Here is a 22,823-nt window from a genome sequence, read left to right on the forward strand (position 1 = left end):
AACACTATCAGTGCATTTTGAGGAAAAAAAAAAAAGTTAAAAAAAAAAGTATTCTTTCTTGGGTTAATGACTTACAGAAATAAGGTTTTATGCTTAAATTTAGAGCAAAACTCCAAACCCAAACCGAAATGTTCAGCTGCGTCCAGCGCATAGTGAGTATAGTTGGACAACTATGCTATCTCCTATTCCACTTTTTCAAAGCTTCAAAACCGGTTTTGAGCTGCATTCCCGTGGCAGAGAATTGCAAAAGTTTTTAAGGTTTTTAAAACGTGCTCATCCTTGTCTCCTTTCCTGTCCAACAAAAATACAGTTCTCATACTGAACCTGATAAAACTAATTTTGCTGCCGTATACAACAAAATCCAGAGTATTTACTACCCTGAGGAGTTTCACTGAGTTCAGTGCATCTTCTCACTGGAGTAAGTCTGGCTCAAACAAGTGTTAGCAGGACAGATTTTTCACCTGTTCATCTCAACTCACTAAATAAATCAGAAGTCTAACATACCTCCTCCTCTGTGCTGAGTCAACGGGTGGGATTAGATCATCTGTGGGGCTACGTTTCCATCTAGGCAATAAGCACAGGCTCTACCGAGGTCCCGAGGAGCTGCGTGTGCAAGCCGCTGCGCTACTTCAGCTTTGCATCAGTGTTCTGCTGAAGCCAAAGACATTGCACTTCTTAAAACTGGAGCTGACAACATCAAGCTCAGGAGCGTCCTCCCGACACCGCTCGCTCGGGTCAATGACAGAAAATGTCCTTCTCATCCAAGGAGTATGCTTTTAACGCAGTTTTCCAGCTTTGCCGTGCATAAACTATTCATCATGTGAAATGAACCGAATGCGCCGCTTTCCTGATTTTTTTTTTTGGTAATTTAGGTTGGGGCTTTTTTTAAATGACGAGTATGATGTGGATTTTTTTTCTTTTACTCCCTCTACAATATTTAAATGTGTTAACAACAACAAAATCCTAGGAACGCCATGTTCCTTTTTCCTTTTCTTTTTTCACAAGAAGCTTTAATGTGAACTCAACTGAAAAAAAAAAAAATGGCAAACTCACAAAAATCAAGGGTCTGATCCTCCTGATCTTTACACACACCCCAGTCGCCTAAAAGGGCCTGCCGTGACGCTGCGGAAGTTCAAGGCAAAGCACCGTTACCTGCAGTAGGAACAAGCTCGGTCCCACGGACTAACCACTGGGGCAAGTCCCCGCTGCATACGAGGCCGACGCACGGCCTCTGACCGCAAACCGATCCCGCTCACGCCCCATTCGGGGCATCGCCGCGGCGGATGCTTCCTACCAGCCTTCTGCACAGTGGTGAATGTCATTCTCTGCACGGGGTTGCCTCGCCTCAGCCAGGCTGGGACACCTCTTCTTGCGACACCTCGCTCCCTGCCCATCTGTTTGAATGTCTACTGCCGAAAAGGAAATGAAAAGGTCTAGGAATCCAAACCGCATCGCGATGCAAGCGTTACAAATGGGGACAACCAAGGAGGGAGGGGAGGAGGCGGGGAGAGATCGCTCTAATCCATCCTTTTGATAAAACGGAAAAACAAATGGAGTCAGGTAGCTTATGTCATAATGATGAACAATATACAAAGCACATGTATAGCAATTATTATAAAACATGTATTTGTAGTGCAAGTCAAAATATAGGGACTCTACTCATACTGGCCAGCTAGAGGGAAACACGTGATTCTGAGTGATCAAAAAGAGCCCCAAATTCAAATTCAAACTCATGAGAGCTGACAGTATTACAGAGTACAAAAATATGGTGAAAATTTACACATTACACATAAAGTACTTAATTTTTTAATAGTTTACAAATAGAGATCTACAGATATGTTTCCAATTAAGCTGGCTTTTACTACCCACCTATTGTAATACTCTAGGTATGGTTACATATACCAAAAGAACAAAAAAATCCCATAGCATAGCTATACAGCAACATATTAAGGTCTGAAGATTAGACCAGTACATGTTAAATATTTCACTGGTTTACTAAACTGACATTTTAAATCATTTACAGTAAAAAAAAATCTTATAGACTTGTCTTTGAGACTGAAACAGAGTGTCCTTTATTAGTAAATTATTCAGTATTTAAAACAAGGGTTTGAGACCTTACAAGAAGCCTCTCTAGGCAGCTGGCATGAAAAAAAAGGTATTTTAAAGGCAGAGTTTCTCAATAATGTAATAACTGATTTCTATTTTAATTGAACTAAACTAACCATTACTTTTCTGATTCTTTTGAACTTGTGTTCCTTTAGGCTTTATATGTATTTCTGGCAGCTTATTTGGTCTCCACTTTGTCCACATTGGCTGGTTTTCTTTTTTCCAATGGCGATACGGAAACATTCATTTGATAGTTTTTACACACAAATAAATAATGCACTGTTAACTCTACAACTAAGAGGAATGGGTAGGATGCCTATTGCGTAACAATACAGAGAGATCAAGTAAGGCACGGGACAGATACAGCAACTCCACTTCATGGGATTTTCCTGTTTTTTTCCTTTCACATAGTAACACTAACAAATTTCTTCCAGTGTTTATTTTTTAAAAGGTTTTTTTTTTCTTTAACTTTGCTTCTTGTCTATCTCACACTATGTGTAGGTGAAATGTAGGATAAAGGCCTTCAATGTTTTGCTTCAGATGCCAGTTTAAAAAACAAAACAAACCAAACTTTCAAACAGTTCAGACTAGTACCGCTTTTTTTTTCTTCTTTTTTTTTTTTTCTTTTAACACTGATGAACCTGGGGTTTCATTTTTCTTTCTTTCCTTCTCGCTCTCTCTTTCTTTTCTTCCTTGTTTTTTTTTTTTTTTTTTTTTTTTAATACACACACGTCATGCTGTTTCAGGGCTATCCTTTAGCTGCACTTGCAAGACTTTACAATCATGTTGGACAGCTGTTCGATTTTGGGTGTTTTGCCAATGTAGTAGAGGATGGTGAGGGGTTCCAAATCCTGGGACACGCAGCACGGAGAAGCAGAAGCTTCTGGATTTATGGTGTTATACAAGCTGAGTACCTAGAAGGAGAAAGGGAAAAAGAGAGATTAAGACAGCTATCTCTGCCTTCCTGCCACTGCAGAGCAAATTCCTTTCTGCACCGCTTCCTCCCACAACGCCTGAGAGAAAGCCCACTGAAAGCAGTATGAAGATCCCGGGATTTTAGTATTTTTAATGCTTCTCCAGTTCAATCTGGTGTCACAATCTGCCTGAGTTTCCTAAGGTTTTATCTATACAGTCTTATACAGGCACATGCCCGGAGCCTGCCTTGAAAGCATAACCTTTGAATCAACACACGGACTGTATCGATATGGAAAGACGACACTTAAAGGTTTTCATCTGTGTCTTCAGATTGCCATTCGATGTTACAGGGTTTTGGCTTTACAAGTACACCAAAGGGAGAAGAGAGCCCTTCGGAGCATAAGCACGCCTCTGCTTTTCCTCTCTGGCTGCGTTTTGCTGAGTCCATTAGTGCCACCCTGCAAGGACCAGGACTAGAGCTGCAGTTACTCCTGTTGAGAATCAGCTGCGGTGAAGTTAGCAGCACTGGTGCTTTATGTCACGTTGGATTCGTACGCGTGGTTCTCTGCAAGGGAAGTATGTGGGGTTACCCACCGATGATGCACAGGTATTTCTGAGGATGCCATTAATGTGTTAGCCAAACACCAAGTGACCTTTTCCTAGAACTTCAACACAACATTTACAGCTTAGAGAGACAGAAGATCTGTTCAGGACAGCAACACTAACTACTTTATTAAGCAACTTCTGACTCCTTGGGCAACTATCCAAACCACATATTTGTGACCATGACAGTTATTCTTCCTCTTTCCTTTAAAAACAAGTGCTGCTCCAAACTGTGTACACTACTACTCCACACCAGCAAGGAAACATACTTACCTTATTTATACCTCTGCCTGCTGACAGAGGTGTCCCTGCCTATGGCAGGGGGGTTGGAACTCGATGATCTTCAACGTCCTTTCCAACCTAAACCATTTTATGATTCTATGACATTGCTAATAGCGCAATGCCAAAGCCAGTCAAAGCTACAGAGGATATCTATACCTGGGTCTATAAGATCAGGAAGAACACGCTTTTGTGGCTTTACAGACCAAAGGCAAAGCCCTTGGACGCTGCCCTGCTGGCTGACGTTGATCTGGTATTTTAAGGGAAGCTTGAAAAATGGGAGACATCATTCTTACTATGGAGCTGAGGGCGAAACTCTTACTTTATGACGACTGCGATGCAAATGTCTGCCTCTTGCATTTACTGTCTAGACATCCTTATTGACAGCTGAGAGAAATAAGCACTTTTCAGCAGAATACTACTCATCCTAAGGCAGCTGGTTAAAGTGCCACATCTAATCCATAAAACAAAAAGTCCCATCTCGGACAACTATCAGTTCTTCGGCATCCCAGACACAAAGCTCCTCCTTCACATATAAATTTTCAAAGTACAAGAATGAATACGTGTTTTGAAGTGAAACAAGCACATCTATCAGTACATTTTCATGAAAATCAGCATGGAAGCATATCAGTAACAATGAAAAATGGCAGGTCATAAAAGTAGGTGATAACGAGGTGGTAAGACTCAGCCCTTTTGTTACTCTGAAAGCACCTCCCTCAGTGCGTCTGCTGACCAAAGTCACTGGGCCATCTTCCACTCATGCTCAGTAACGAGAGGTCCCTTCCCAGGAAGCCTCCCAAAGCTACACCAAGCTCGTACTCACAAAAAGCATTCAATCCGTCCATACGTCATACTGATGGACACATTAAAAAAAAAAATATCTCTGGTCCAATACGTTCCTACCAATTCAACATTAGCTTCAGGACATGTGCGAGACCCTCTATTGGGCCATATTTCATCATCCTTAGTTATTGAGACAATAAATGCAAGCTTGGGGCACTGGTGCTGATGTCAGTCCTAGAAACATATTTCAGCCTGCAGTTATAAAAAAGAAGCTGAAAATTAGCAAAATCATTACTTACTCTGCTGTGCTGAGTATCTGAGCTCCATAAATATGGGCAGGCTCCTGCACAGAAATTAGCATGATATCCTTTAGGTTCGTGAATCCATTTCCAGCCAAGATCCCTCTTGAAGTCAATATAAAGTGGACGCAGACAGCAATTATCTTGCACATTCCTGGGAAATAAAATACAGACAAACGCATTGGTCTTAAGAAAGACAACATGAGGAGCAAAAATTATCCAGTTGCTTGATCCCTGAATGATGCTTTACAGGCAGGCAAGTCTGAGTCCCAAAAATTCACAACCAAATCACATCAATAGTAGCTTATACTGTAACAAATCAGACAGTCATGGCAGGACTAGCTTATACGGACAAAGCTAACGGTTTCCCTGGAGGACTAGTAAGTATTTTTCTCCAGGTCCTTTCTGAGTGGCCTCCAGTGGTCTTTCTGAGTAGGTGAGTACAGCGGAGGTGATAATTTGGCTGCAATTATGGGGCTGATGAGTCTGGGCATCCTCCCAGATGGAACTCAGCTTCTGCTTTCTAAGGCCACAAGCTTCCTCATCTGCCACTGCCTCTGCGGGATTGAAGACCGCTGGGGAGATACCTGCTGCACGCAGACCCCGTGGGTCTGCGCCCTGTATAAATGCCACCCGTACAGAAACACGATAAGCAACTCCATTACACCTCACAGGCTGGTACTACTGTGTAAGTATACTGAATAGGGACACATAGTTACCTAAAACAATAGGCAGCATCTAGAGCACGCTTCTTCCGCCGACTGGGCTGTTGCGACTCAAGTCTGTAGGAGGGTAATAACATTAGCAGAAGATGTGGGGTCTTCCCACTGTATTTTTTCCTATTGGACTTTAAAGCTTTCACATCACCACTGGAATATGTGTAGTCATCAATACCTTCAAAAAATACATTTTTGGTGATAAACATTGTGTTGCTTTTTCTTCACAAATTAAATAAACCATGTCTTTAAAAAAATTCTCTCAGAAACTGGGCAAAGATGGCGTCAGCTGAGCATGTTTACTGGGGAACTGGGGACAAATTTCAACCTGAGATCCCTAAGACAGTCACAGTTCTCGTGCTATCTATTCTATCAGCCCTCCCACATTCACAGCCATTTAATGGCATTTCAGTACATTTACCAGAGCTGTTGAAATGAGTAACAGGAAAGATTACTTCAGTCAGATGCTTAGTTTCAAACCCCCCAAGCAGCGATGCTTTTGTCACTTCGCTTCAGGCATGCACAGATATGTACTTTTTAAAACCTTGTAATACCATTAAAGCTGCTCTGGAAACTTCACCTGCATTTCCCACTCCATCCCATTGGTTTTCTCTATCAATCCCATTTACCTCTTTCTAATGCTTGTAAATTCTCTGTCTACCATTGCCAGCTTATTTAAATCTGCTATTTTTTCCCAGCAAGTCAGTTATTCTAGCCCCTTCTTTTGTATGGTCATGGCAAGGACACTGATCAAAATATTTCTTCTTGAAGTGGCAATCAATGACCTCACATTTTGTATTTTCTCTTGAAACACTAACTGCCTTACTAGCTTCTTATGATGGCAATAGCACAGGGAAAAGATTCAAGGTATTAGCCTTTCCTAGGAGTCCAAACAGCTCATGTTATTCCTGTTGCTAAAAACCTCTTGAAAATTAACCTCCTGAACCAGATACTGCTATATAAAAAGATACACTTTTCTTTTTGTAACATTTGCAATTACAGTGACCAAATATCATCCCAACATTTTTTTAAACACACACAATGGCTTTAATCATATGTACAGTACATGTATTTACGTAGACAAAAAATTCCAATGCAGTGAAACAATGGTTAGACAAACTTAATACTTAAAAAGGAATATAGCCAAATCCTTGGAAAACAAATGAACCAAATCGTGATATACTTTAATAAATGAGAACTGTATAAACAGAATTTGTGTTGGTTCTAATACAGCCATAATTTTATATGTACTGGTGGATGATAACTAGAGCACGGTCAATTAAATAACATTTCCCTTTTTGAAACCAAAACTTGAATGGCTTAAAAACACAAGGGAGCTTATATGACCTTGATATATTTACTCTATATCACCTTGTCTGCTGTCCATAAGAAGCACATATACCCATAACCCTAACTACACACTGCTGTTTATTTTTTAATGCCACTCAATCCAATCTCTAAGTTTTTACCAAGCGAACTGTCAGCATAAAAAAATACTTTGTGTAACTAATATATGAATATGTTACAATAAATTCTACGTGCCAATGTAGATATATAGAGATAATCAATGTTAACCAATGTAGTTCTGGTGACTTCACCTGAGAATCAGACTTCTGCTGCTGGAATTAGGAAGAGCATAGACAGGCACACCATTGCTGTTTCTTCAACCCATAACATGCCGGCAGTAAAACGCTGTAGGACATTTATACAAGCCTGGCACCAATTGTTCAGCTCTCCCCAAAGTGACTGATGCCATTGTTCAGAATAAGTTAAAGTATTACTGATATGACCAGAGGAAAAAAAAAAAAATAGCTGGAGATATTTAGGGTGCCTGAAGAGCTGCAAGTGCATGTGCAGGTCCTTACAAAGACTGGGACCCTCTACACTCATGAGGACAAAGGAAGGTTCTTCTGCAAGCAAAGCAGACAACTGTTGCCTTATGTATAGTTTGGAAATTTGCCACAAGTGCTGTTTAATGCTCATAAAACGCACCATGCTCACACACATGTCTACTGCAAGCAGCTTACGTGTGAGTTAAACACCACCCTGATTCAACTTTCCAGCAGTAGTCTTCTCTACTAAGCCTGAACCGTTACAGTGCAAGGATGGACAGCAGTCAAAGGGTTTATTTTGAAAATATTTGGCAATTTTTCTCATGACTATCCAGCAGTGGATGGTCTACTGTACAAGAGTCTTCCCTACATCCGAAATGGTATGTATATGCAGTGTGCATGCTGCAAACTGTAGCACAGACACTTAAGGACATTGAAGCAGCATACCTGGAATAAGATGGCTTACTCATGCCATCTGTTTTCAGAATAGTTCAGCTGATCTAATTTTACCCTTGTGCCTTCAATACCACTTCCTACCAGCTGATAATCAAGAGTCTCAAATGAGCAAATTTTCAATCAATCAGCTGAATGTCATTTAGAGAGGCAGTAATGGCTCTTTGTTTCCCCCCTCAATTAGTAAGTACCACAACATTTTAAAAAGTTTTTTTTCTTTCGTTACCTGCAAATCTTGCTTCAAGCTCCTCACTTTTATTTGGGATGATATAATTATTGGAAGGCACGAAGGTGCAGCATGGACAATGTAAACTTATCTTAAATCCAAGGTTCCTGTCTGCAAAACACAAAAGTAAGTGGAGTTGGTTTTTACACATGGAATGACCCTGAAATACTGCTGAGTTAATGGAGGAGCAGTTGGGGCAGGAGTGAAGGCAAAGAGCACTTGTTGTCACCTCTGTGATGGAGCCACTCATGTACTGCCTCAGTGACATCAAAAGATAACCATTCTCCTTCAGCTCTTGTTTTAACTACTTTGCTGTCGATGTAGCGCTGTCCTGGTGATGATAATTCTTTAGATTTTAGAACCTGTGAGAAACAACAAATATAATTGCCTACAGGTTAACATTTACCTGTTTTTTATTACATAAACCACCAACATTATAAAATAGCAGAAAAATCCCTATCACAGCTCAAACCTGTATGCAGCAGATGTACATTCACGCCTGGTTTCAGAACGAATGTTCTTAGGGCATGCAGGGAGAGAGAGCTGATATAAAAACACCCTAATGAAATCAGCTTACGCTCCCAAGCAAAACATGCCATCACATATTCGTTCCTAAGAGAAATTACACAGAAAGACTGCCCTGAAAACTTGTCCTGCAACACAAGTGGTCAAGAGACCATAGTAACTGGCACATCAAAAGAGGCTATTTTACCTTCTTCAGCAATACTTACACTGGTTAGAGTGTAATACCAGATGCTAAAGTAAAGCCTGTATAATGTAGTCTGCACGCTGAAGATACTATAATGCTCACTCATAACTAATCTGTATGGTATTGCCTTATTCATGCTTCCAGCCTTCCCTCTGACTTCAGGTACGAGTCATACATTAAACAGAAAAAAAGTTATTGTCCATACAGGTAACGGTGGGGGCATGCAGAGACAGCCTGGGGTGAATCATGACCACACATGCATTTGTGCAACAGGCGATGCTGCTTCCACCCAAACTTTGATGCCTGCTGTATTTGTGTTTGTGTCAAAAGTTTCAGCAACTCTTCCTGCTGAGCATGCAATAAAAAAATACCTGTACAAAACCCAGCCAGCCCCTCCCTCTCAAGACATAGCACCGAGTGCCTAGAATTTCAAGTGCCCCCAGCCTTCCTCCTATCTAAACAATTCAGCGAGTGCTTTCCCACATACAAGCATAGCCTGCTATTATTTACCCTAACTCTAGGATGAAAACAACCGGACTTCTGGCTGCTAACGGGTTTCTGGTTTCCTGGTTATTACTATGTTGATAGTTTTGCGATGCAGGAAGCTGGAATGCCATGCAACGTTAAGTCAACACCAATCAAGATACCACACGATAACACCACTTTGTAACTTCTGGCATGCTAGCCGTGCGACTTCATACGTTGTTTCGTGTTCTTCCTCTCTTTAACCATCCAAGTCCATCTCCAAATGAATAACTGACAATGTCTCATTGTTTCCTCCTATTTTCTCAGCCCAGACCAACCTGACATCTAGCAAATGCTGCTGGAATCAAACAATGGTGAAACTGCATAATATGTGTAAAGAAAAATATTTCAAAAGAGGTGTGAAATTATGTCATCATGATAAAATTAGGCTTTTCATAGTTAATCAGAAAGAAGGCTTGAAAAGGCCAGATTCCGTCCAACATGCAGAGTCTCCCTGTTTATTTCAAGGGAGTCCTGGCCTCCTCAAAGGCCAACCGTGCAGCTCCCAAAACAGCATTTGTCTTATGGGAACAACAGCAGCATGACACGCTCTTTGCCTTCCTTCTAATCAACACATTTAGCAAAAAGACGTGAGAAGATGTTGGTTCCCGTCCAGCAAATTACTAAGTGCCCCTAGTAGGCGATGCTGAGTTTTCCAGTAGGAACTGAAGGCGCTCGGACACGGAACATTGGGACTCCTTTTTATGAGGCAACCTTCAAACAAAGTGTTTGAACAACTGTTTACAGAGAGTCTGGCAGCAGCAAGGGGACTACCATTGTTCAGAAGTGCCAGAGGGATGAGAGAATCAGTAATCAATGCTGGGAAAGTCCCAGTGAAGTACAAATATAACTTTGCCTTCCCTTTGGTCTTTATCAGGTCAGCTCAAGTGTTTCTGAGGATGTAATGCAGCTGTCATTCTGCAAAGATGTGTTGGGGTGGGGGTATGTGAGGCAAATGGGACACAAGAACTTGGCTCATTTCTCTTCCTTTCTGCACAGTCATATCTTTCCAAAGACTCCAGAAACTGCATACCTCAGTTTTGGCAGTGATCTAAGGATCTAAAAGTAAGTACTGTGCCAAAAGCAATCTCCTGATGTTAACTATAATTGGTCTTAGATATGTTCTGAAGACTCAGCTGTGCCTTCGTATCTAAAATAAAACGTCTTTATCCCAATCCCATTGCTACCAAAAGACAAAGTCGAGGGCCGGCAGTGTATACCTGGCATGAAAGGTATTTGTAAAAGTGCAAGAAATCATCACTGCACGTATCCAATGGTACAAAGAACATCCATCCTCAACGATGAACCGAATGACAAGGAAAGTGTCTGCAGTTTTCAAAACTGTAGGGCACTGTGGGACAGAGCAGGCACTGTAGATTATGAGAACTAGGTATTGTCTATACTATGGTATCTATGACATCTGAAAGTAAGGCTTCTCTCCATATTGTTTATGCTGCATGCTCAGGAAGAAAATTATGAAGAATGAGATAAAAAGCCACAAACTAAGTATGGCATAATTTTCACAACTGACATCAAGGGTTAAACAGACACTAGCGGTTCTTAATTTAAAGGCTGTTAAGTGTGATGAGTGCCATACCTAGTGAAATTAGCATGTCTTCTCCTGGGCTGACTATCTTTAGGGTGTTAGGGTGGTGAATGATCTTAACAACCTGATTGCTTGTAAGCAAGAACGATCTTCTAGCTTCACCATTTCCATTTTCTCCTGCTTCTTCTGTTGCATCATTTCAAGTGTGGAAAGCTAATGGATAACAAAATCCTAGGCTGGATCCTCAGAGTCTATTTCCTCCCACAAAATAAACTGATAAAGGATTCTTTACTTCTTTTCCTATACTGCATTCTATGTTTGCATCCACACTGAAGCAATGGCACTCTACATGGTGGCAAACAAAGTGGACTTTTTCTAGGAACCTATCAGAAATTTTCACAGCTACAATTTGTTCTTCAAATGAGTCTTCCAGAAATTATTAGGTGAGATAAGCATTTTAGGTTTTCTCTGCCATGCTCCCCCTTGGGCTTGCTTCTCTGTACTTTGCACTACATTTCTGGTCTTACCTTCCCCATCAGCAACACACCTTTTTCTTCCAATACACCCTCAAGCCTACATTCCCACCAAAAAACTTCTCTTTCAGTACTTCCAATGTTTTCTTTCTACTACATCAACTAGTTTCATTGCAAAAAAAGAAGAAAAGCCTTTTCTGTGCCTCGCAGCTCTTGTGCTTGAAAGCGTGTCTACTTCTTCCATCTATACTGATTGGTCTTAGAAGAGATATTACCTTTACCTATAAACATTGCCTTTCCATGCCTATAAACACTGCCTTACCTTTATCCTTAGCCCACTGCAACCACATCAAACACTGTTATCAGAAATGTTGCTGCACAACTTGTATCTGCAGGAGCTAAATGAAGGCCTAAAAAGCAGGTCTTTGTGCAAAAGAGCTTTCAGTGTACTAAAAATATTAACAGAAGACAAGGGGAAAAAAACCCCACAGGAGAGAAAGAAGACTGAGTTAAACTTCTCCTTTAATCCTTTCTCATTTCCTTCTGGCACCTCATCCAAACACTCCCTCTTAGAGAGGCAGAAAGAGTTTGGCATGCCTACGGGTCATAGCATGGATGGTTAGGGCTTTTGGGGTAGGGGGAGTACCGTGCATCACCACCCGCATGTAGAGATGACGGAGTCAATCACTTGCACGAGCAGGAGGCAGAGCTTCCACACACACACAACCTCAACTCCCTCACTTACGAGCGACACGCTTGCACACCTGCATGCACAAGCAGCTGGCGATGCACAGCAGCTGCACGTGTGCAGGTGTGAGCGTGCACGCCTTCACACACGCGGGAGTGAAAGCTCAAAATCAACAAACTCGAAATTCAGGTTGTGCAAAATCTCTGCAGCTTCTGAACATGGGGATGTTCTTCCAGGTATATCTGTTTATTTGGTCTCGCTTTCAAAGAGCTATAATGCCTTCGAAATGTAGGCATTTTTCTAATTTTCTTTTTTTCTGCCTTTTCTAATGAAGGATTACGCTGGGAACATATGCATGTGATCACATTACATGAGGACGAGCTGAATAGATAGAAGTGTTACCAAAAGGTTATCCAGCAGACTTCTCGCTCAGTTTGCAGAGTAATTTCCATCCACTAGCAATGCTCGAAATTCTAAGAACAATTTGGTTTTGACTACCCTCTTTTTGTATGGGATTCCTCCCTTTCACAGGAAATCACATAGTTAGCCAAAATTCTTGCTAATCTCTTCCTGACAAAGTATCTTGTACACTTAAGCCCTGCCTTCTAGCTATCATTTTCTACAGGAACTGCTAACCTTCCCCTCATCATTTTTTTTTTTTTCTATTCTGACCCTTCTTAAAAACACACGGGGAAAAAAAATATCTTACAAATACCTATGGAGGAACTCCAGATATCACACACATGCAGCCACTGCCAGCAGTTCAAGGCAAAACAAACATGTGAATATACGAATAATGCAGTTAATCGCAGGAGAGGGCTCATGAAGCAGCCAGACAGGCAAACAAAGCGTTCCTCTTGCTTGTACAGCTACACATGTTTAGGAAGCCCACTCGGGAATCTTGGTGATGACAGCACTCACATGCCACCCTCATCAGGCCTGCCAGATTTCTGGTATTTTATAAATCCTGTTGAAATCTGCTCTTCATTGGTTCTGCAAAGGCATTCTGCTCAGTCTTCAGGGGGAGACCCTCTGCTCTGCTGACAGGGATTTGTCTGTGCTCCTCCTCGTCCGTTAGAGGAGGCTGGACCATGATGCTGCTTTGGAAGCATATCCCAAATCACCATGACCAGGGCATTCAACGGTGAAAAGCTTTGGGTCTGTCACTAACTGGTTTCAGAAGAATGACAAGCGAGTTTCCAAAAAATACTGATCTCTGAATTACTTCTGCCACCTGCTATGCTTATTTTTAAGATCAACTGGAGAGCATTATCTGATATAATTTTTTAAAATTTAAGTATTAAGTAGCTAAAATCTTCATTACAATACCGGAGGATGAAACTGTTCATTTATATGCACACACGTTTATACTCTCAAGTAACTGTCACACAGTTCTGAGTATAAAAATAAGGACAAGGATTGTCTTAGTCTGTATTTTATAAACTGTAAAGTACACTGAGAACACTATATAATTCATGATAACAAACAAAGAAGAATGTTTGCAAAATTAGCAGAAACGTGGCTTCTTTAAAAAATGGAGCACATCAGAGGCTGACATAAGCAGAGCAGCAGCATTCAGCATCAGTGTAATTCTACTGGTTCAAAAACAAAACCAAAAACCTCCAAAACCCAAGACTCTGTTAATAGAAATGTAATTATTTTGCTCAAATTTTCCTTCGCCTACTCCCCTTCTCATATATACAGGCAGCTAAAGCAGGGGATAACTGAATGAAGACATTAGTGTATGTATTCTAGACAATAACCACTGAGAGCAGACGCCAGAACAGCCCGTCTTCATGACTCATTACACACATAAAAGGAAAAAACTTGACAGAAAGACACGCTGGTTCTTTCAAGTAACTAGAGCTCCAGAACAGTGACTTTCCTAGTTTATTTCAGATTTGACAGTCTGGCCAATAATTACTTCTAGTCTCCTATAGTTACCGCAGATGCAGAAGAATAGAAAAATTACAATTAAGTATAATTTACAGTGGAATAGTTTTGGCCAATAAATTCATCACCTCCCCAGAAAGCAAACGAACAAACAAACAGACCAAAAAACTGAATGTGGTTCAGCAGTGAAGATACACAGGCTGATGCATCGATGACATACATCTGCTGCAGCTAAGAAAACCCTAGGCACACATCAAAGGCCGAGCTTTAGGAATAACAAGGGCATTTTCTAGCTGGGTTTGAGATTTACAGTAACCAACTGTTAGGAAATATTTTTGGCAACTTACAGTTTCTTAAAAGGAGTTGATGAACTTTTAAAACATAATAAGAAGATCATATGGTCACTTAAAAATATCTATCCTGTCTGCTGCATAGCCCTGGGACTTGAGATGGTCACTGCTGTCAGCCAGTGTGGGTTCTGCAATCGCTTAATAGCAGTAAATATGGCATTATCTTGTAAAAACCTGCTATTAATCTGTTTTTCCTCTCCATTCATTCTGGACTGTCTGATCTCCTCCCTCCAGATGCTGTTGGCTCCCTGATAACTTCCTTCCTTCCCTTCTCTTCTCTGTCATTGCAGACTACTGTGATGTTCTTGTGTATTACAACATCTTGGCAGGCTCACTAATCTTTCTCTTACTTATCAGTCATTATCCATGGTTTCCATTGGAACTTCAAGGGCCTTTTAAAATAATGGAAATAACCTGACATGTACTTGTAAGCTCAAAGTAAATAAGGCCAAACAATGAGATCCAGTGGTAAATGATGTGCTAATGCTGGTTAACATCAGAGCAGAGATAAGTTCAGCTATGCGCAACATCATGGCTGAAAACTGCCGTTTAGGATAACCTCTTCTGAACTAGAAGAAATCTGCGGGAGACTCCAGCCTAGCCCTCTGCAGTGGAATCACCAGATTCCCAAGGTCTGCATATGCAGCTACTTGTGGTTTCCAAATTCTTACATACTATTCACCCTACTGAAAGATTCACTCGCTGCCTGGTTCCAGATTTCAAAGGTCTCCTCAGACAGCTTTCAAGGACTTCATCCAGCCCTTTCTGAAGCTTAAAGTTAAAAAATGACCATGCTAATTCTCATTCCTTTCTCACTCCTTGGTTGAGTTTGAGGTCTTTGATTTATCTTCAACACAAGGATAAGCAAACCCTTAATTCTGTTGCGAACCTCTCCAGTTTCTTACTTATTATTTGTGGAAACATACGGTGTAAAATACAAAGCCTCCATATAGTACCTTTTGCCAGATAATTAGGAGCCTACTGGCTATCAAAATCTTAGCTGCTTCTTATCACTAGTGCAAAAGACTGACTGAGTATTTTTTCAAAAATTCTCAGTGTGAATTTTCAAGCTCTTCTTGTGACCACTTCTGCAAAAGAGGAATTCAGACTCTGCCTTCAGTGCTATGAGTTAAAAGGACTTTACAGCCCCCCTGCTTATCAATGGAAGTCTTTCCATTGCTCGCAAAGGTCTCCGAATCAGGCTCAAACTGAGGGCAGAATCTTTAGAGACTAGTATATGAGATGCAGAGTTCCTGCCAAAATACAAAGGTATGGAGTACTTGCCAAAGTTTTAAAAAAACCCACAGCTCTCTGATCCATCTGCTCAGGACTTGCCAGACACGTTCTTCATGCAAACTTGCAAATAAAAAGAACATATTGCACACATAACCCAACCCCTTTTATATCTGGATGGGCTACAGCTGCAGCAGGATTCTCTTACAGTGTTGGCTGCTCCTTGCTTAAAGGTAAAAGAAGGAGTAGCGTGAGGGGGATAAAGAGATGAGCGGCTAAAGCAGGTCAAAAAGGGAGGGGAAGTCAAGTATGTCATGGAATCGCTGTGACTGACTCATTGCATCGCCCTGTGGTGAGGGGATGAGCTCTGAGAAGAGAATGGATCCTGAGAAGGGATTTCCTCTCCGTTTGTTCCCCAAGCAGGGCCTTCCTCCTGCCCCTGAAGATACATGTGCAGTTAAGTTGGGGATACAGCCCTGAGGCCGTTCAATCTGATTTATGCTTAAGCAGGCAGAAGACTCTGTATTGTATAAGCAATAAATGAGAACGAAGGGTCTGGGGTCCTTCTCCTGGAAGATTCTGAAATATTGAATGCAATTTCCTGCCGTTTAGGAGATTTTAAGATAGCTCCAAAGAAAGATTTTACATAAAATGAAGCAAAACAAAAAAATCCTGTAAACTTATCTAGCATTTAGCTTTAACTTGCCGGAGGCACGTTATGTTTTATTAAAATATCAACAAAGAGGAGCCAAAGTCAACAAAAACAGAGTGGGTTCTCCTGTCTTCTGGCCAAATCCCCTAGATCCTACAGGGTACTCCTGTGTTCATCTCCCCTTTAAGCACAGGTCTCCCAAGCCCTTCCTCTTCCTCGGTCCTGTCCCTGACAGCCATATCTCATGTTAACATGCATTTTACTGCGATGTTTTGGTACGCAACTGTCATTGCTGTCTGAATATTTGGACTTACTGCTTCTTCTAAGATGCTGTCTTCTACTGCAAGTCATTGCTCTTCCTTCCCTTCCTCTTGCCTGCACTGTTGTCTGTAAGTCACAATTCTCCTTTTGGTCTTCTCTTGCCACCTCCTACAGGCTTCCACCCAAACCACTCTGGTCCTCCTCCATTTTCTTCCACCACCTATTCTTCTTCATATAGGCTTCTCTCCAATAAAGCTTCATACTGTTTCCTACACCTCCCCAAAACAGCAATATTACCTTCCCTCCTCCAACGGGCTCCCTAGCACAAGACCAGCGAGCCAACCTGGTGTTCCTCAGCCCAGTAACTACCATGCTGCAGTGCTTGGTTAAAACTTGCTCATGTCTTAGCTCGTGTAGGCTTGGCTATCCCACCAGACTGCAGCCCAAAGCGCTGCAGCTGCAGCAGCTGTTTTCCGACCCATGTCCTGCATTCCTACACTCCCTATAATGTACAGGCACCGCAAACGGCAATAAATCTATCAGCTCAGTGCCCCACATTTCTACGCGCAGCAGTGTCGAGCTGGGAGCACACGCTGGCTCGTGCCAGTAGCTAATGGGGTTATTATAAACTTCTTCAAGTCATCTTCAATAACCGCTCTGTTCCTGGCAAGAGGTGGCTGCGTCTGAGAGAAGTTCTCAAATCACAGTGAATGTGACACAGTGATAAATACTTCCTCTCATCCACGGGCACAGATTATTTGCGAAAGGTACTCTATACATGGTCTCCGGCGTACTAACTTTTTTTTGTAGGCCATACGGTATTTCAAACAAACAACAACAAAAAAAAAGGATTCTGGAACAAGGAAAGAAGGAGAAAGCAGCAAGTCGACTGAAATACACTGCAAATTAACCTCCTCTGGTCCTGAGCTTTTGCTGAGGGGGCTGGAGAAGGAGGAGGAGGTTGGTATAGTAGAAAGTTATTAGATCCACACTTTATACCGAGTTTGGCACTTCAAAGAGCACTCTACATTTGCCATTTAACATAACCTTGTAACCTTTCAGATCACAAGAGTCTGGTTTCAGGACAGCAATACATAAGTTGTGAGATCCAAATATACTACTTTAGATGTGGGTCACAGCAACGGCAGTCAATTAAAATCAAATGCCCCAGGTGATATCTGTAATACAGACATCCTGCGCCAGCTCACAGCCACAAATCCTGCTTCCTGTTTTTTTCTTCCGTGGCATTAGAGACGGCACTTTTTGGCAAGAAAAGAGAGGAAGGCCCCTCTGCTCCTGATTATACAGAGATCAGGCTGGAGTAGCTCTGCTGCAGTCAGTGTAAATTGCCTCAGATTTGCACCGCGGAGATTTGGCCCAAATCTATAGTAGCTCGCTCTAAACGTATTCCCTAACTGAAAAACAAGACAAAACACTGTCTGAATTTAAAGTATTTGAATAACCGACTGTGGTTTAAATTTAAATCTGACTTATAATGGGGTAATATGTTCCACAGCATCTTCCTCCTCATACCTCCAAGCAAGGAGAGAGGCCCTTAAAGACACGGGGGTTACCACTGTCTGGAGGGTAGACGGTTCTTCCTAGACCCCAAGCTAGCTCCACGGGAGCCCTTGGCATGGACTGGGCCCTGCCAACATGGAAAGACCAAAGGTCTGTTCCTGCTTACCTCCAATTCTTCATCGCAATCTGATGCCTCCCCCCACCCCGTCCCGGGGTTTAACCTGGTGCCGTTCGTTTGCTCCAACCCCGTACTCTGTTACATCCCGTGGTACGTCCCCCCACATCCACAGCCTCTCAGGTACCCCACCCACAGCAGCTGTGGATAACGACGATGATAAAAACCAGCACTTCGGCTGCGTTTTTCACAATGCTTTACGATGTGTTAACAAAACATGGCATTGCTTCCATAGGAAGTAATTATTACTTGTTATTGTTTGACCGTCTGTGCATAATAAAAATACCTTAAAAACAATACCACAACACTCTCCGAACAACGGCTTTTCGCCCTGCGAGGGTTTGCACTCGTCCAGCTTTGCGGTGGTACCTATTTATTTTTTGGAATGCTCATTCATAAAATACAAGCTTGTTTTTTGAAGGGTGTAGGGACTTTATTCATAAATACAGAAGCACCTTAATAAAAGAAAGATGTGATGAAGTCTTCAAAGCAGGCAAGAAAACTGATGAACAAAGACATTCCCATAACAACTGAGCTTTATCTGATCAAATTCCAATAAAGCCTGCATTTGGCATAAATCTTTAAAAACATAGCAAGGGCCACTGGAGGATGCTAAACCTTGTTTATTTAATATTATTCCTCCTCCCTTCCCCCAAAGTACTTTATCCTCTTAATATTTTCTGAAGTCTCGGTGCACGCTGAGAAGAGCATTGAGTGAACGCGGTGCAGTGGAAGGACGGGAGGAGAAGCGCGGGACAGCGCTTGCTGCGTTTGAGGTCACACTGCTTCCTTCCTTCCTTCCTTCCTTCTTTCCTTCCCTCCCTCCCTCCCTCCAGCTTCCCTCTCTCCAACGTGCTGATGAGCAGCAGCACCACCGGTAGAGTAACCCTCACTTTCAGGCAGAAGAAACAACAGAACAGACAGTGCCTTTAAAGAATTTAATTCTCAGTGGCTTCCCTTAACCAGAGCCAAGAAGAGACAGAAGCTTTTATAACAGCCTTATAAAAGAAACTTAATTCCTACTTCTATGAGTTCTATTATTTTCCATCCTAAGACTACTTACTATGGGCACTGCGCTTCCCATCTGCGCAGGAACAGGCGGATGTGGCTGACTAATCCTTAAATACCAAGAGAAGTACTCTGGGTGAAAACAGACATTAAAGAAACTGTTCCTGCTCTCGGGGATTACCACTTGCCCACTGGCTTCGCGGCCGCATCCCAGCATGACAATTAAGTTCCTGGACCTACTGCCCGAGAAACCCGGGGGAGGCGGCAGACCTGTCAAACACATCCACAACCACTCGCTCCCAGCATAAATACAACGGGGTGCTCTCTGCTCCAGCCCTGCCTCCGAGGTGGGAACAGGGTCCCGCTGCTGCTGCGGCGGGGCCGGGAGCGAGGGGCCATGGCCCTGGCTCGCCACACCAAGCAGCCCCAGACGGCCGTCCCGGAGTCAGAGCAAACAAGGGCTGCAGGAAAACACAGAGTCCTTTTCTGATGTGGTTTGGAAAAGGGAGCCAAGTATAGCCCCAGGAAAGCTTAGCTGAAAAGGTGCAGTCTTGCCTTTCTCTTTTCATTTTAAGGGGTAGATCTGTAAGGTCAGAGGACCACACAAAGAAAGAATCGGGAGGAGAAACAAAATATTTATATTCTGCTTGCCTTTTCTTTTTTTTTTTTTTCCATTTACCCTGCACATCTGTCTCTCACTGCTCCTAAAATAGTCCTTCAGAGTAATATTGTCCCTTCTGCACCAGTGGCACATATACTACTACTAAACTGCAACTGGACTACATCAGAGAGCTCTTGGAGAGCAGTTAGGAAACTTGCATGTGTTCAGGGACAGCCACTTTCCCAGTGAACGACAAGAAGAGAGCTCTGACTCTCTCCAGAAGAGTTCTGCCGCTCTCTTACTGCCTGAGTGAGAAAGATGAGGGGACACGGGAAAAACGTTCCCTGAAACTGCAGGTATGAAAGGAATTTCAAAAACCCTCATCAAGAAGATCTCTTCAACAAAGCAAAACACTAGGCAACCCAAAACTTGGTAGGAGGGGGAAAAAAAAAAAGAAAACCCTCATAATTAAATACTGCTTATGCAAGATGAAAAACCACATTACTCCTTCTGGGCACAACAGCCCTGGCAAGCCCAGCACGTATCTCACAAGACAGGAAGGAGGGCTTATGCGCAGAGGAGGAACAGCGGCTGCACATGCCAACTCCACCAGCAACCTCCTCTGCAAGGCTCGCTCTCCGTGCACGGCTTTTCATGCTGGAAGCAAAGATACCTGAGTAAATCTTCAGCCCTTACAGAACATATTTGCCCCTCCCACTTCCACAGAAATGAGCATCTTCCTCATTCTCCACTTTTACCTCCCACGTTTGTACCTTCCTTCACTGCTAGACACCCCTATCTGCACTTTTGATCTATCATTACGCAGCCCTGAAGCTCCTCAAGCATCACTGGGCCGCCAATGCCTCCTTCCTCATCTTCCGCTCCTTAGATTTTCTTCTTTCTAGCCTCTGAAATTCATATACGAAGTTTTAGGATGCGTTCTATAGCACTGTCCTACAATACGTCATAGAGCATCTCAAGTTGGAAGGGACCCATAAGGATCACGGGTGCCTCCTCTTCAATTTCTCCCTGCTTTTGCTTTTCCTGTTGGACACTGGCACGCTGACCTCACACCTTGTGATGGTGATTAGATGCAGCGGTATTTAGGGACCCCGATGCTCCTCCAGGAGAGCTGCTTGCGAGGAAGGCATGCAGTTCAGACTGGCCACCACAGAGCTAAGATAATACCTCCATACAAGGATCTGGGGAGAGCTGCGTACAAGACTGCAAGACATAAATATGACCAAAGCGGGGAAAAAACAATCAGCAGAAGGCGGCTACAGGAACTTGTAAGAAGTAAAGCAGAGAGAGGAACTACCAAGCAGCTGTTGTCACTTCAATCGGTGCTCCGCAAGGGAAACGCTCCCGAGGCAGCTCGCCTCTCTACAGGCAAAGGAGCAAAGCAACGTGCCTAAAGCTGGCCTGGCACAAACACACACTCAGAGCTTGCTGCCTTTGGCTTGCCCGTTACTTGGTGGAGAAAAGACCTAATCCTACCATAACCTGCACTCATTTCTCACCTAACACTTCCCTCAATGTGCCCCACCCAGCCTAAAAAAGAAACTGCTTTCCTCACCAGCTATATATTTATCTAAACGACCCAAGTACCTGCCCTGGCTGCAGGTGTCAGTCATTTCCACGGGCGCAGGCTTGCTGGAGTCAGGCTCTCTCAAATAAGCTCCAGCTGTTTCTCATCACAAGGCGAAATCCCAGCCAAGCAAAGGCCCTTTCTCCCCTACCTCTGCCGAACCCTTTGTGTCCCACGTTCCTCAAACACGGAAAGGCAATGAACTGAGCTCAGGCAACCCCAGCTGTACTCCTTTCAGGCGGCTGACTAACGGCTCTCAAAAGTAGAACAACAGAAAGCCCACAGACGCCATCAACTCCTTTTAGGATGTCTGAACGGTGAGGTCAAGCCAGAACACACAATCGCTTCACCAGGCTGGTGTAGCAGCATCACAGGGACGCGTAGTGTAACTCTCTGCTGTGGCTGTTACATATAGACAACACCAGTGACTCTCGTTAAAGATTCCCAGCTTTCTCTTTTAACAAACGACTATTTACTCGACTCTTCTGCCAGCCTGTCCCTGGGAAGGAAAGCAGCCAGGTTGCAGTCATGAAGGCAAACACCCAGTGACCAATCTGTGGACCTGAACCCCATTCAACTACGAATCACACTTCTCTTACATTTAAATAATGTCTAAACAGTCCACTGCACCTTTTCCTGGCGTCAGCCTCTAAGGTTGGCTTATACTGTCACTTCAGCAAGCGTGTGAACCCAAATTCCCCCCTCTCTGCTCGAAGTTTGGCTTGCACTTGACCAGACCAGGCAGGAAAAGGTGAACATTGAAAGTGAGGGAGAAGACTAACTCGAATTTGCACCCACTGGATCTGACCCACACTCTACAGCGCTGCAAACCCAGGGCAGCACTCAGGCACAGATAATAAGGGCAGCAAAAACAGAGCCAAAGAGGGGCGCATTTACAAGGTGGTATCCTATCTGGCAGGGTTTTCAGCAGAACAAGTCCCGGGTTGCTGGAACAACCATGAGCTTTACTCGGTATAAAACTGCTGGGAGCTGAGCCGCTGTGTTTCTTGGCAAAGTCAACTATGCTTTAGATGAGATATGCTCTAAACAATATTTGCATAAACGCACAGACTCGATATAAGTTACTTCAATGGCTTTGAAGTCTTTAAAGATTAAATGACATCAATCTTATCAACACTCGGGAGTGAGAGAGTCATGGGGTCATTTTTTTTCCTCACTCCTCAGACACTGAATTGTCCAGTCCCTTGCCTCAACCCCTGGGCTACTATACAGTATACTGAAACTGCTAAGCTTTGAAACTCAATTATTAACAACACTATTTCTGTGAGGAATGGTTAACAGGCTTCTCCTGAACGCAGAGAGAGAAATTTGACTTCTATGTAAACTGCAGTACAGGAAGGTGGTGTGAGACAGAGATCCTGAAGATG

The 22,823-nt window shown here is 42.9% G+C and overlaps 1 protein-coding gene across 1 annotated transcript in view; it reads right to left on the reverse strand.

The window, feature by feature from the left end:
• Positions 1-2,780: 2,780 nt before the first annotated feature.
• TGFB2 (transforming growth factor beta 2) overlaps positions 2,781-22,823 on the reverse strand; it is a 65,465-nt gene continuing 45,422 nt past the window's right edge. Inside the window, exons 3-7 of the mRNA XM_082480169.1 lie at positions 8,442-8,574; positions 8,213-8,323; positions 5,705-5,879; positions 4,986-5,139; positions 2,781-3,020 (exon numbers count right to left, since the gene is read on the reverse strand). Of these exons, the coding sequence (XP_082336295.1) occupies positions 2,862-3,020; positions 4,986-5,139; positions 5,705-5,879; positions 8,213-8,323; positions 8,442-8,574 (732 nt within the window). The 3' untranslated portion in view covers positions 2,781-2,861. The remainder of the gene's footprint in view (positions 3,021-4,985; positions 5,140-5,704; positions 5,880-8,212; positions 8,324-8,441; positions 8,575-22,823) is intronic.

Source organism: Vanellus vanellus (assembly GCF_965231255.1).
Source record: "Vanellus vanellus genome assembly, chromosome: 3".
Lineage (NCBI taxonomy): Eukaryota > Metazoa > Chordata > Aves > Charadriiformes > Charadriidae > Vanellus > Vanellus vanellus.